The sequence below is a fragment of the Sturnira hondurensis genome, unplaced genomic scaffold, assembly GCF_014824575.4.
Source record: "Sturnira hondurensis isolate 20B ecotype Veracruz unplaced genomic scaffold, ASM1482457v3 Scaffold0021765, whole genome shotgun sequence".
In the NCBI taxonomy this organism is placed as follows: domain Eukaryota; kingdom Metazoa; phylum Chordata; class Mammalia; order Chiroptera; family Phyllostomidae; genus Sturnira; species Sturnira hondurensis.
In genome coordinates, this window is record NW_028094396.1 from 1,313,264 (window position 1) to 1,327,328 (window position 14,065).

The 14,065-nt window shown below is 36.4% G+C and overlaps 1 protein-coding gene across 4 annotated transcripts in view; it reads right to left on the reverse strand.

Moving 5' to 3' along the window:
• The window catches only part of ZNF148 (zinc finger protein 148), a 128,332-nt gene that overhangs the window by 28,294 nt on the left and 85,973 nt on the right, over positions 1-14,065 (reverse strand). For all 4 annotated transcript variants that reach the window (XM_037033701.1, XM_037033702.1, XM_037033704.1 and 1 more), the window contains one exon: positions 8,354-8,479. In XM_037033701.1, the coding sequence (XP_036889596.1) occupies positions 8,354-8,479 (126 nt within the window). The remainder of the gene's footprint in view (positions 1-8,353; positions 8,480-14,065) is intronic.

The window sequence follows — 14,065 nt, forward strand, 5'->3', positions numbered from 1 at the left end:
ACTAATTTATAAAAAATATAATGTCTTTTAATGCAAACAATGTTCACCAGAGACTATGAAATATTTTTTCCTAAATAATTTTGAAAAGGCTGTTAGAATAACATTATTATTAATTGAAAAGAACAGTGTGATTCAGAATGGGTCAGATCACTAATAAAACCATGGAAGCTGGTTACATAGTATTTTAGTACTCTGTCCCTCCTCCCTAAAGCTGATGTCTAATAGAGTCCCTAAGTGTTCTGTTAGGGCAAGTATAGCTTTATTTTCAATTTCAAGTTCTCACACACGCAGAAGAGAAGTCTTATGTTTTAGACACAGCATAAATCAGTATAGGACTGGTTAAATAAATCATAGAAAATTAACACATTTTAGTATCATGTGGTTATAAAGTAAAATGAGAAAGCTCTCTATATACTTGTATGGAAAGAGGTCCAGGATTTATTAAGTAAAAAAAGCAAAGTTCAGAATCCAGCATATAATTTTTATAATTTTTGTATACAAGAGAGTTCCTACAGGTGTGTGTGTGTGTGTGTGTGTGTGTGTGTGTGTTGGTACAGACATAAAAACTATTTTAAAGGATGTATATAAAATTGTACACAACCTCAGTTGTGATGGCTGGGGAACTTGGCAAACAAGAGATAAGGTGAGAAAGAGACTTTATATTGAATATACTTAAAACACTTTTCTAAACCACATAAATGCTTGCCTATTACATATCCTTCCTTCCTTTCTCCCCTCCCTCCTTCCTTCCTTCCACTGACCAGAAAACAAAGTTTTTAACTCATCCTAGGATAGAATTTAGAGTCTGGTTTGGACGAGTCCAGGATCTCTAGGGTTTACTCTAGGACTACAGAACTATTATTAAGAACATTCCTAAAAATATTTGTTGAATAAATAAATTTGAGTGGGTAAGGGAAAGAAAGGTGACAGAGTGATCAGCCTTATGTTCTTGGGCTTCTCAGGCTGAGAACACTGGGGGCCTGATCTGGAGAGCGTCATGCCAGAGAGCAGCGCACGCAGGCTTCATGTATTCCCATTCATCAACCATTTGTTCAATGGGCAACATTAATAACTGCCTTCCTCAACAGACAAGTGGCAGAGTGAAAATAATCAATGATCCCTTTTTCCATTATGAGAAGAAAAATGGCAGAGCACGATTTAAAGATAAGCGCATAAAACTAGGAGACAAGATCAGGGGGAGCATGGCAAGCGAGAGGCACACAGTATTGGAGGTGGGGCCTGTGGAGGGGAGCAAAGAAACGGTATCCCACACAGAGTAGAGCAATCTGGGAAACACCCTAAAAAACAGAGCCCTTGGACACCGATTAGAGTTACATGAATACACAGTGACTCCTTCTCTACCCTGGAGAAGAGAAAGGCTTTAATTTTTTAAAATGCTTTTTTAAACTTTAAATTTAGGAAGACAATTCACCTATACTGTATATAAATCAATGGTAATTATTACGCAAATTAGACAGAGCTTTTGGGTTAGGGGCAAATGGCCAGAGTGGTTGACAAAGCTTCAAAGTCTGTGCACCAAAGTCAGAGGGAAACACTTGGCAGGCGAACAGAAGTGGGGGCCACAGCTTCCTACAGAGAGTCAGTCACTGAGAATGAAAAGTTTCATCTCTGGCCAGTCAGTTTAAAATTTGTTTCAACGTTTCCAAGTCACAAAACAATATGTAAGTAAACACCGTGCAAAAAACAAACAAACCCACAAAATGTTTTAAAATGATTCAAAATATTTCTAACATAAAAAGATAACAAAAGAATATTAAACATTTTATATAAAACAGAACTAACAACAATATAGCACAAGGTATTTTTTCACATATGTTGGTAAGTAAGATCTATGTGCCAAAAAACATGGCAGCTCAATAGCTTCTGTGGCACGGCAGCTTCCAGGGAAGGCTCTGGGAGGAACGAATGTGGCCCAAGTTACTTAATGTGAAACGGATGTGATCTTGACAGTACAAAGCCCTTTTATGAAGAGTTAAGGAGGTCTAGGTCAGTGTTTTCTGTTACTAAAAGTAATGCTGCCTTTCATTGTAGATTCAAGCCTTAACTCAAGGTGGATTTTATGGATGAAACAGCTAACACTGGCTTGTGAATAGTAACTAAAAAAATTAGCATATTTATAGAATTCAAAAACAAAAACATCAACTTCTCAGTCATTTATATTTAATTTTCATTCATTCTTTTCTTTTTAGGCAAGAGTAGCAAACATCTTTGTATAAAGGACACAAAGTAAAGTTCACCTCACCTCAGAAGTCCACCAGTGGCTCTTCCAGTCTGTAATCTGTTTTAAATGTAACTGCCTGACTCTTGTGTCTCACTTGCTACTATAAACCCGGCGTCCAAAAACAGTGTCTGGAACATAACAGGATGCTACACATGTCTACTCATCTGGCCACCTGCTATGCATGCCAAACATCCTCACAGGCTTAACACTTTATTCTTTTTAAAACTTTTTATAAGAAGTAATATACTTTTTAATTTTTCAAAGTCACTAAGTAGCGCCACAAAGAGGTGACTATGCAAATAACTAAGTCCCTCAGTGGAACAGAAATGGCAAATCAATGCAGGCAAAACTTCCTTCCTTGGTAAAGAGTTGGCTTCTTTTTTCTTATTCACACCTCCTTTTTCAAGATCTTTTCGTAGAATGTAATCTACCAGTTAAGTGTGTTTGTCTGAGAGATTAGCTGTCTTACTTGCTACTAGTATCCTAATATAGTTCTGCTTCTCTTTTTCCATTAATATACGAACAACATTACAACTGAAGAATTTGAAATTTCAAAGTTTAAATTCTGAGGTGCCCCCTATATCACCACATGATTTATCTTGACCTCCTATCACTGATACTTTTGAAGATACACGGTATATCATAAAGACCAAGCAATCAGGCTTTATCAAGAATGGAGAAATTAGTAATAGTCTAAATAATACTCAATATACCTGATTTTTTTCTTAATAGTTTAATAATCTTAAAACACAATTTTTCAGTAAAAAAATTCAGTACCGGATGTAACTCAACTAATCTGCTCTCTTTAGTTACGTTTTTGTCCTGAGCCAATGTATTCTCACCTAACTGTCTATACATACAGTGATGGTTATCTTAAATAATACACCAACTTTGCCTTTGCCACTGTGGCTCCCTTGGTTAGAGCATCATCCTGTAAACCAAAAGGTTGCGGGTTTGATACCTGTTAAGGGAAGGTGCCCAGGTGGTAGGTTAGGCCCCAATCCGGGTGCACAGGACAGGCAGCCAGCCAGTCAGTGTTTCTCTGTCACACTGATGTTTCTCTCCTTCTCTCTCTCTCTTTTCCCTCCCTTCTTCTCTCTCTAACATCAATAAGCATGTCCTTCGGTAAGGAATAATAACAATAACACCAACAACAATAATAAACAACCAACTTTAGTCAGGCAAATAACTAAGCTCTGCCTATTCAATCCAGAGATTTTTTTAGTATTCAAGGCTCACAGCTGTTGAACAACTGAAACGTGACACCACTCAGTGAGAAAGCTTTGCTCTCTTAGAAGGCAGAGGAGGGTTCAAATCCAATTAGAAATGGGAGAACAGTGCAACCCCAAAGTCACACAACAAAATAACGAAGTCATCCAGGGCAATAACCACCTCGTTTTGACTGTCCTGGTTAACTCTAAGGTCCCATCCTCACATTGCCACTTTCTTTCCTTCTTCAAAATTTTTGCTGTCTCTCAATATTAAATTTTACATATTGCCAAATTTTGTTTTTAAATGGCAAGCTTTTGACCGTGGGAGAACACAAAATACACACATCATAGGCATGGTACAGTAACAGATGTTCAGTATAGTGACCCTTTTACAAAAGGCTATTTCATGTTTTTTAAATAGGAGGCAAACAAGTATGGGATAATTTTTAAAGAAAGCTTAACGTCAAAATATTTTTAAATTTTAGTTCAATTCTGTGAAAAATTATTTACTCAGATCTTACAATTCCATGGGAAAATGGATAAGTACAATTCTAATGCCTTCTTTTACTAATTTTCTTCTTCACTTTTCTCAAAGCTATTCCTCCCTTTTCCCACTCCCTGGTCTTGAATCAGTACTTCACCTTCAAAGCCACCCCTTGTGCAATCACACCGGCACACACGACAAAGTAAGACACATGCCTCGTCAGACTAGGCATACCAGGCATCCAGCATCTCTGCTGCTTTTAAGTCACTTTTCCTCATTTTCTATCATTCAATTTTAAGTCTTTTTAGTATCAAAATCACAAAACTCTTCTGGGAACCAATGATACGTAATAAATTGTCAGGAAAGAATTCTCTAAATAGTTTAAAATCGATTTGACTTGTGGAATATGTTCTTCCTGAGTCCAGAATAACTTTGAATAATCAATTTCTGTTCAGAGCCCCTACAGTGTTATAACAAGCAAACCCAGTTCCTTTTTTTGGAAAGAGATCCTGGCATATCATAGACACAAAAATTATTTGCTGACAGGATGGAAAAAGGAGATACTTTTCAAAATAAGGAGAAGTAGGTAATTAAAAAGTACCCTGTAATCTATTTCATTACATTACTAGGGAATTTAAAAGATGCATAAAGTGAATACAATGTTGAAGTAAGACAGTATCATTGTCTTTTCCTGAAAAGGGTTCTTGGAGTCCATCAATATTAACTCAACAACCCTCATACAATCTTCTGTGGTGAAAAACATAATCTCCCAATCACCTATTAAGTCAACAGCAAAGCTAGGTGATAAGACTTCATTTCTACAAAAACTTCTAGTATCAAGACTTGAAATTCTCAAGCTTAAACATAAATCATAATCACCTTGAACTCCCTAAGGTATAATGGGAAATCCTCTGAATAAGAATCTCTAGTGATGGGGCCTGGGTGTTCAGGATTGGAGAAGCTCTGCAGGTGACGTCCAATGCATGGTCAGGATGGAGAACCACTGACACGGATGCACTGGGCCAGAATTAAGTCCATGGAGACTTTTCATACATTTCTAATAACTTTACTGCTCTGCAGTCCTAACCCACAACAAAACAAAAACAGATTCAAAGGGGTAATGGGATATAAAGTTAAGTGGCCACACAGGTACAGCCATGTAAAACTGGGTATCGCAGCATGAAGGAATGACACAGTTCAACTACTATACACAGTCAAGGAATAAACCTAGCAGTCGCCTCTCAGGAAAAGGGGAGGAAGCCCCAGTATCTCAGTCCTCCCAGAGGGCTTCATTCCGATACGTACAACTTTTAAAAAAATGTTTTCAACATCAGCCCTAATACATTAAAAGCTGAATCATGTTTAAATGCACTACATTTAGAAAGAAAAAACACATTAAAGATTTCCACCAAAGTGATTAAAATAAAATTTGACATTTAAAAGTGACATGTAAAAAAATTACTTTCATCAAACAGCTTACTCCATGATATCATCAAACAACTTGACCTAGGTCACATTCCCTAGCTCGACGAGCCTCTTCTTCTACAGACATGACGCCACGTGTATTTTGGCAACGTTCAGGTATCAAATCTACCTTAAGGTAACTGGGCTCTGCCATGACAAAGGCTCAGAAAGCAATTACCGATTAAAACCCTTAGCAGCTAAAGATGATCTAACAACACAGAACTTCACATCACAAAGCTTATCTGGAAGGGAGCCACATTTATATGGATATTATAAGCTCTGGTATTTTTACTTAAAGTCTATCACATCACTTTAGTTTTATTTCCTGTACAAATCCCCAATCTAATGTGACACAATGGTGACAACAGACTAAAAACTGTCACAATGGAAATATTCAAGATTTGGGAAAGAGGCTTGGGGGGGAGAGTGGAATCCTCTAAGCACAATAAAATAAAATTCTTGATAAAATTTAAGTGGGCTCTAAGGAATTTAAAACAAGCAACACATTGATTTATAAATCTGAAATAAGCTTTTCCTGCTCTGCATACAAAAGGGCAGAAAGAGTATAATGAAAAATCAGAAGCACGAATTTTTAAGCACAAGCCTGAGAAAATGTAAAATAACTCACTGATTACGCCTCATAGTTCTAAAACTCCAGACACAGAGCTGTCCACCCAGAGACCACAGACCTGTGTTAAACACAGGCCACAACCACTCTCTGTCCATTACATGTAACACATCAAAACACTTTTAAAATAATTTCTGTCATTCTCATATCCTGTCTGCCATACAGTATTTCTGGTCATTTCACCGTCCTAAGAATTCCCTAAAAAGGCTGCCCCAAAGCATTTTCTTATATAAAATACACTTAGACTAGACCAAATCTTTTGTCTAGCAACTACAGTGATATATTAACACTTCAATACCTTTATAAATATAATACATTATAAACGAATTTAACTATCTCAAATAGAAAGCAAAATAGCTTGAACCCTATAAAAATCCAATCTCTACACTTACAAACACCTGGAACACACTACCAAACGAGACTCGACTAAAAGACCATAGCAGCAGTTTTAGTCAGTATTTCAGAATACATTCCAGTGAAGAACAGCACCATACAAACATGACAATAAAATATCAAAGAAAATATAAACCTTACATATCTTTGTTGTTTTTAGACTTGAAATAAATTTCTCACAGATCAGCAGTGAACCCAAGGTAGCATCATCACTATCACAAACCATTTTAGAAATTAATTTTTTCCTCCAAACCTGGTATGGTTCTTTAATAAAGAACCTGATTCATTCATTAATGAAAAAAACCCCACAAAAAGAAAAAGTATCACATAAATTGCTCAGAAAAGCATTAACTCCTAGAAAAGAGGGAGGGATTTCAGAAAACATGAAATACAAAATGTCAATAATTACTAAAAAACTGTAGTATAGCTAGGAACTAAAGAAATTAAAATTTAAACTATACTGAGACACCCATCTTAAGCTCCAAAAAAGCAAAGTCCCTTCTCCAGGCTGATGAGAATGAGGACGGATACTCCTTAGGTCACTGAAGGAAGCAACTGGTACAATTTTTCTGGAGTAAGTAACATTATCAAGAAACCTTTTTAAAAGTTCATGCCCTTTAATTCAGTAGTGTACAAATATTTAAAGTGCAGCGTGATTTAAAATGAAGGCAAAGAGAATACAACTTTCCAACAATAAAGCAATCACTGAATATGAGATATACCTAAAGAATATTATGCAACCAGTATCTTTATAAAAACCATTAACAACTTTACATGTAAAAATAGCTTACACACATTTTGACTGTTAAAAATCTGGAAGTCCTTTTCATCTGCAAATTTGAGGACAATAAGGGAATACGGCAGAAAATTAAGGTAGTTATCTCTAGGCAACATGACTGTGGGCTATTTTTGCCTCTGTACTTTTCAATCTTTTCTGTAACAGACATACTTGTGTATGCCAAAAGCAGTGTATGTTGGTAAATATTTAACAACAGAGGTTAAGGGGATGGGGAAGGGTTTACTGATTTCCATAGTGTAAATAGTCTCACCATGACTACTTTTAAGCTACCAAAAGTTTTAGCACTGACTTGCAAAATTCCTGCAATCTTAGCAGTCAGCTCTGGGAAGGCAGTACCAGCTGGCTCCAACACACCACTGTGTCCAAAAGCATACAAAATATATTAATAATGATAATTATAATTTAAATCATAAATGTAAAAACAATTAGCCATCAAAATAAAGAGTTATGTTATATAATCTTTTTTTAAAGCCCTCTTCCTTATATGAGGGAGGAAAACAAGAACTGAAATTCTCTAGGAATGCCAAATATTCAACTGTTACTGTACTGAAAGAAGGGGAAAGAGCAGGCAATTCCTAATCATGTTTACTGGGTCACTAGCTTATTTACTTATCCATTCCGTCGCCCAAAAAGTACTTTTTAGTATCTACTTATTATCTACTGTATTATGCCTACTATTCCAGGATCTTGGGTTATAGCTGTGACTAAAATAGGTCCCTGCCCTTGTGGGGCTTGCGTTCTATTCTAATACAGACATGCCACAATTTTTTCCTGATGAATAACTGGAACTGAATTTTCCTAAAACCATATCAAAGTTAGTAAAATTAATATGAATGAAAAGCAAGGCACTCACTGTATACCATCTGTCAATTTTTAAAGAAAAGAGAGACACAGGGAAAGAAAAGGTTGTTTTTAGAAAAAGGACATGGTGAAAAAGACGTGAAAAAATGGGAAGCAGTGGCCCACCACCCCCACGCAGGCACGCATCCCTTCCTCCTGACGAAGCTGCTGAGACATTCCAAGTTTACTCAGCCATGTGATACACTCTACACCTGCCTTACTGTCCAGTCAGGTGCCTGCCCATAAGATTAACCAACAGTTAGGGACCACCCTCTTAATCATATTCTCTTACTTTTGCAGGAGAACGCTGTTTCCGTTTCTTCTTTTTCTGTAAGTCTACTGGTTCTCTGATTTGTTTTTTGTCTCTCATCAGTTGCTCAGATACATCAGTAAAAGTAATTTCCTGCTTTACACTTATCTGTTAAAAAAAGAAACAATTTTAGAAAAAGTCCATGGTGACAAAAAGCTACTGCATGTTTAATCCTTTGCTTCTTTGCTAACCCTACAGCATGTGGCTCCCACGATAACCTACGTGTGGTGCAAGTAAACAGTGCACTGAAGAATTCACTAATGGGCAATTGAAAAATAAGAATCAAGAGTACATAAACTGGGGAATAAAACACAATTTTACAAACATGTACCTGGTAAAAAAGAAGTCCTAGAAAAGATGATTATAAGACCTACAAGAATAAAGCAGAAGTCAAGACAGTAACATAATTTCACTCCCACATTTAAGGAAAATGACGCTAAAAAGTTAAAAGCACTCGCACAAAAAAAGGTTAAATTCCAAAAATCAATAAAATATTGGGAGAAAGACAGAGTTATTAGACTTCACAAGGGGCTTCCTCTCAATTTACAAAATATCTGAAAGACACAAAATTCTAAAAGGTAATCACATCAAAAGAAAGGTAAGACAAACAGAAAAAATGTAATTATCTTTAAGCACCACACTTTTGACAATATTTTTGGCCAGTATTTCCCTGGCTTCTACAACAAAACATCACCAAATATGTTTCTGGAATTGCATACAGTTTTAGGCTGGCTGCTATGTACAAGACATTATGCTAACTACACAGTAACTATAGAAATACTACAAAAAACATTAAGATGTCAACAATATTACCTATCTTCAGATCTCAGTTCTCACAGATAATGAAGAGTTGTTTGTCCTAAAAAACCACCCCAGGGTTCTAAGGTCACTAAATTCTCGTAAGGAATTGATGGTGCTCAGCCATCCACCCATCACTGCTACATTTTCAAACTCCCTTTGAAATAAAAACACAAGGATCTGAAAACTAAGAAACTTTCAACTCAACCAGCTAGGAAATACATGAAAAATATCCGGCCTTCACACCGTATGAGGACACAGCAAAGAGTCTACAGTCGGAAGAGGGCCCTAACCCTAACACGCTGGCACCGTGATCTCGGGCTTCTAGCCTCGAGGACTGAGAAATAAGTTTATATTGTTCATAAGATTTTTAAAAAATCCTTGATAATAATCCAGGAAGTAAAATGTGCTAATGACTACATTTTTAAGAAATACACTAAATGGATGCAAAACATTAAAAACACCTTACAGATTCATAGTGTAAAGTTGGAAGACACAGCTTTGTGGAAGGCGTTCATGAAAAAAAATGCAACATAAGCCAGGGGTTTCAGACTAACAAAATAAGGAGCTGAAAGCGTTCATAAATTCCTGGAACATAGGCAGTATGAGAATCACAAATTAAGAAGAACCTTGGCACAAAAATGTGACTTAAATAGTTATGCAGCTAATAATTCCACAGTTAAAGAATAATAGTAGTGACCACTCTTTGTGGCTTCTTTTGGTATCATTATTTGGAACACACACAGACACGTCACCATGTGGAGTGGTGGGAACCAAAAGTGACACACTTGGGCTGGGCACGAGACAAGGAGAAATGGCGACAGAACACCGAGGCGTCTGCTGAATGGCTCTGTCCTACTTCACGTTGGCACTTACGTGGTTCCAACCTTTCTGTCAGCTAATAGGCTACAGAGAAACAATGAAAATGTAGCAGGTAGCAATACGAAATGGAAACTCTTTCTAGTGAAAGTGTCAAGTGGAGTGTGAGACAAATGCTCAAATAAGTTCTGCAATTATCAGTTATTCACAAATGAAAAAGGAACCTTTAGATATGCTGAAAATGATAAATACATGTATCTGAATCTTTTAGTTATTTCCATGTATACAGAAAGTGATATTACTGCTTGCATCTTCAAAAATAAGTAACATTTTAAATTTAAATATTATAAAAACACAGACCCAAGCCTAAACATATCAATGGATCAAAGTACTAGGCACACAGCAAGTTACATTTTTAGAATGCTCCAATAGGCTTATCATAAATGGAAGAAAATGATCTCCTCTATATATAACATAACCAACCACATACTAAAGCATATGATCCAGCTTCAAGTGCTTAGAAAAGATGTTAGTAAATCCCAAACCATAAAGCGATAGGTATAATAATAAGGCAACTAGAAAAAACAAGTCATAAAAAGTCGGGGGAAACTTAAGCCTTCTTTGGCCCAAGGAAAGCTATATATAATCTATAAAAACCTGAAAAAATAAGCATAACAAAAGGACAATAATTCATCCCTAAGTTATCTACTCTTTCATTGAGAACTGTCTTTAAAAGAAATCAAGTTCTCAGTGTTTCTTTTCACTTAAGTAAGCTGAAATATAATGAACCAATCAAGCACCTACTGATGAGTGGTATTTGAAAAGACTGGTTTGCTGGATTTTTGAAACCTTACTAAAGCGTCATGAAAACCAATGAATTAAGAAGTAGGTTAAATTTGTTAAAAACAACAAAAATAAAACCTTTAATTTCTTCCTCATCACTTAAGTTTTACTATTTAACCTAGTCCCACATGAAACCTCCTGCCTGTGTTTGAGAGGTCAATTTCAAGGCTGTTCTCACACTACCAAACCAGAAATACCATCAACACTGTCAATCACCCTACCCATCCTTCTTTCACAAGACTTGAGTAAATTGAGGCTTCAAGATTTTTTTTATTTATTGATTTTTTTAGAAAAGGGGGGAAGAAGAAAAAGAAGAAGACATGAAAGGAAGTTGGGGGGGGGGAGAGAAACATTGGTTTGTTGTTCCATTTATTGATGCATTCATCGGTTGATTCTCATATGTACCCTGACTGGAGACCAAACCCACAACCTTGGCATACTGGGATGACACTCTAGCCAACTGAGCTAATAGGCCAGGGCAACCCAGACATTCCCTCTACACCTAAAACTCTAAGGCTCACCCACCAAGTGACCCGTCCTCTGGGACTCCCACTTTGAGACTAGGGAAGAAGTCAGACCTGACCTTCAGGTCGTATCTGCCCTCTACACTCATCTAACTTCTCCCTCAGCACCCTTAAAGGACTTATGGCTCCTATAGTGTTAACGCTTCCTCACACCTTGCCACAGTCAAAGCTGGTCCTTTCTTGCTAGTTCTAAAATACACCTCATAATTATTCTGATGTTTTTCTCATTTTTGACATTTGTTTTCATCTTACCAACTCTAAACATAAAGAGGCCTCTTTATATGAAAAAACTCTGTTCCCTGATTCCAATCACTAACTCAAGTCCAGAATGCAGAATAATTCTTTTTTTTCAACACTGACTTCACTATTTCTGGCCCAATAATAAAGAAACTATCCGGGCTTGGCGGGATGTGCACTTGGGTAAAAACGGTGAAGGAAGGGATTAAGAAAAAAACACACCACCAACCACCTCAGACACAGACTACTGCACTGTTATTCCCAGGGGAAGGGTGGGCGGGGAAGACACAAGAGAGTGAAGAGGGAATAAACGGTGAGTGAAGAGGGAATAAACGGTGAGGGAAGGAGGCTTAACTTTGAATGGTAAACACAATACAATATACAGATCATATATTATAGAACTTTACACATGAAACCAATGTTATTTTATTAGCCAGTTACACCTCACTAAATTCAATAAGGATGGGCTGGGATGGGAGTAAGACAGAAAACTGTACTTGAACAACAATTAAAATAAATTTTAAAAAATAAATAAAATCAATTTAAAAATTACCCTACTTTTATACTTAGCTAATTCAGGTATCTATACATTATCTTGCTATCTGAAAATAAGATATTCTTCTTTGGTATTTTCCATAATAGCTTTCACTCACTTATTCATTTAATGGCTATTAAGTGTCTAATATGTATAAATTCAATCTAAGATAATACAACGAAAGCTTTGAATGTACTGAGATTCTAGTATGTTTAGAGCATAACTCTAGAAACTGAAAGCACATTCTAAAAATAAGGTCTTCTGCACTAACAAAACCAAAAGGAAACCTACTGAACAAGAGAAAACAGTGGCCAGTAACACTTCCAATAAGGGGCTAATACCACTTATTTTTAAAGAACTTATTTAGAAAGAACTCATACAACTCACCACCCCCACCTCTCAAAAACCAAATCCAATTTAAAAGTGGGCAGAGGACCTAAATAGGCACCTCTCCAGAGAGGACACACAGATGGTCAACAGACACAGGAAACAATGCTCAACATTATTAACCATCAGAGAAATGCAAATTAAAACCACAATGAGGCATCCTCTTGTACCTGTCAAAATCAACAAACAAGTCTTGGTGCTGATGTGGAGAAAGGGGAACCCTAGTGCACTGTTGGTGGGAATGAACACTGGTGCGGCGAAGACTGGAAGGGCAATAGTATAGAAGGTCAATAGTATAGAAGGTCAATAGTATAGAAGGCAATAGTATAGAAGGTCTCCCCAAAATTAAAAATAAAACTGCCTTATTACTCAGCAATAGTATAGAAGGTCTCCCCAAAATTAAAAATAAAACTGCCTTATTACCCAGCAATTCCAGTTCTGAGTATATACCCAAAGAAACTCAAACATTAATTTGAAAGGATATATGCACCCCTATATTCACTGCAGTTACTTACAACAGCCAAGATATGGAAATGACTGAGTGGATAAAAAAGCAGTAGAATATACACACATGGAATATTACTCAGCCATAAAAGAATAAAACCTCACCATTTATGACAGCATGGAAGGACACAGAGACTTATGCAAAGTGAAATAAGCCAGACAAAGACAAATATCATGATTTCTCTGATATGTGGAATCAAAAGAACAAAATACAGGAACAAACAAAACAGAAATATATCATAGAGATCAGATAGATGGTTGCCAGAGGGGAGGGGAACTGGTGGACTGGGTAAAAATGTAAAGGAATTAAGAAGATTGGGGGTTACAAAATAACATTGGGGATGATGGAAAGTACAGCATAGGGAATATAGTTAATAATATTATAATAACTATGTATGGTGCCAGGTGGGTATTGGAAATACTGGGATAAATTGTAAAGTACGTGACTGTCTAACCACTATACCGCACACCTGAAACTAACACAAAATGAACTAAATATAAACTGCAACTGAAAATAAATTAAAAATAAACAAATAAATGATTTCCTTTTTAAAGGCCTTAAAATGTAGATGGGAAATTTTGATGCACTACAAAAAAAAAAAAAAAAAAAACGAATTCAAAATAGCACATGCTGGGCTCAACCTAAAAGAATGGCACAGGGCATAAAGAACGTGAAAAATTAACATGATCTGAATGTTCTGACATATAACTGTAACTGGCTTCATGGATGCAGCACAGGACTTTAGCCAAAGTTTAAGTTTATCATGTGTATCCCTCACTTACTTTTTTCTTCTAAACCTGCTACTCTTCCTAACTTCTTTTTCCCAAACTCAATAATATTAGTGATACAACAAATGTAACTATACCTAAAATAATATTGCCAGACCCAGTACACAATGAGTAAATACTTGATTTGGTTTGCAAATTCTAGTCTACCCAGGTCCCAAATAAGGTAACTCCTTAGAATGAATCATTTTAAACTTCTCCTCTTCATTCTCAACATCCCACATCCATACCTAGCAACATCCAATCCACTTCAGGTGACCT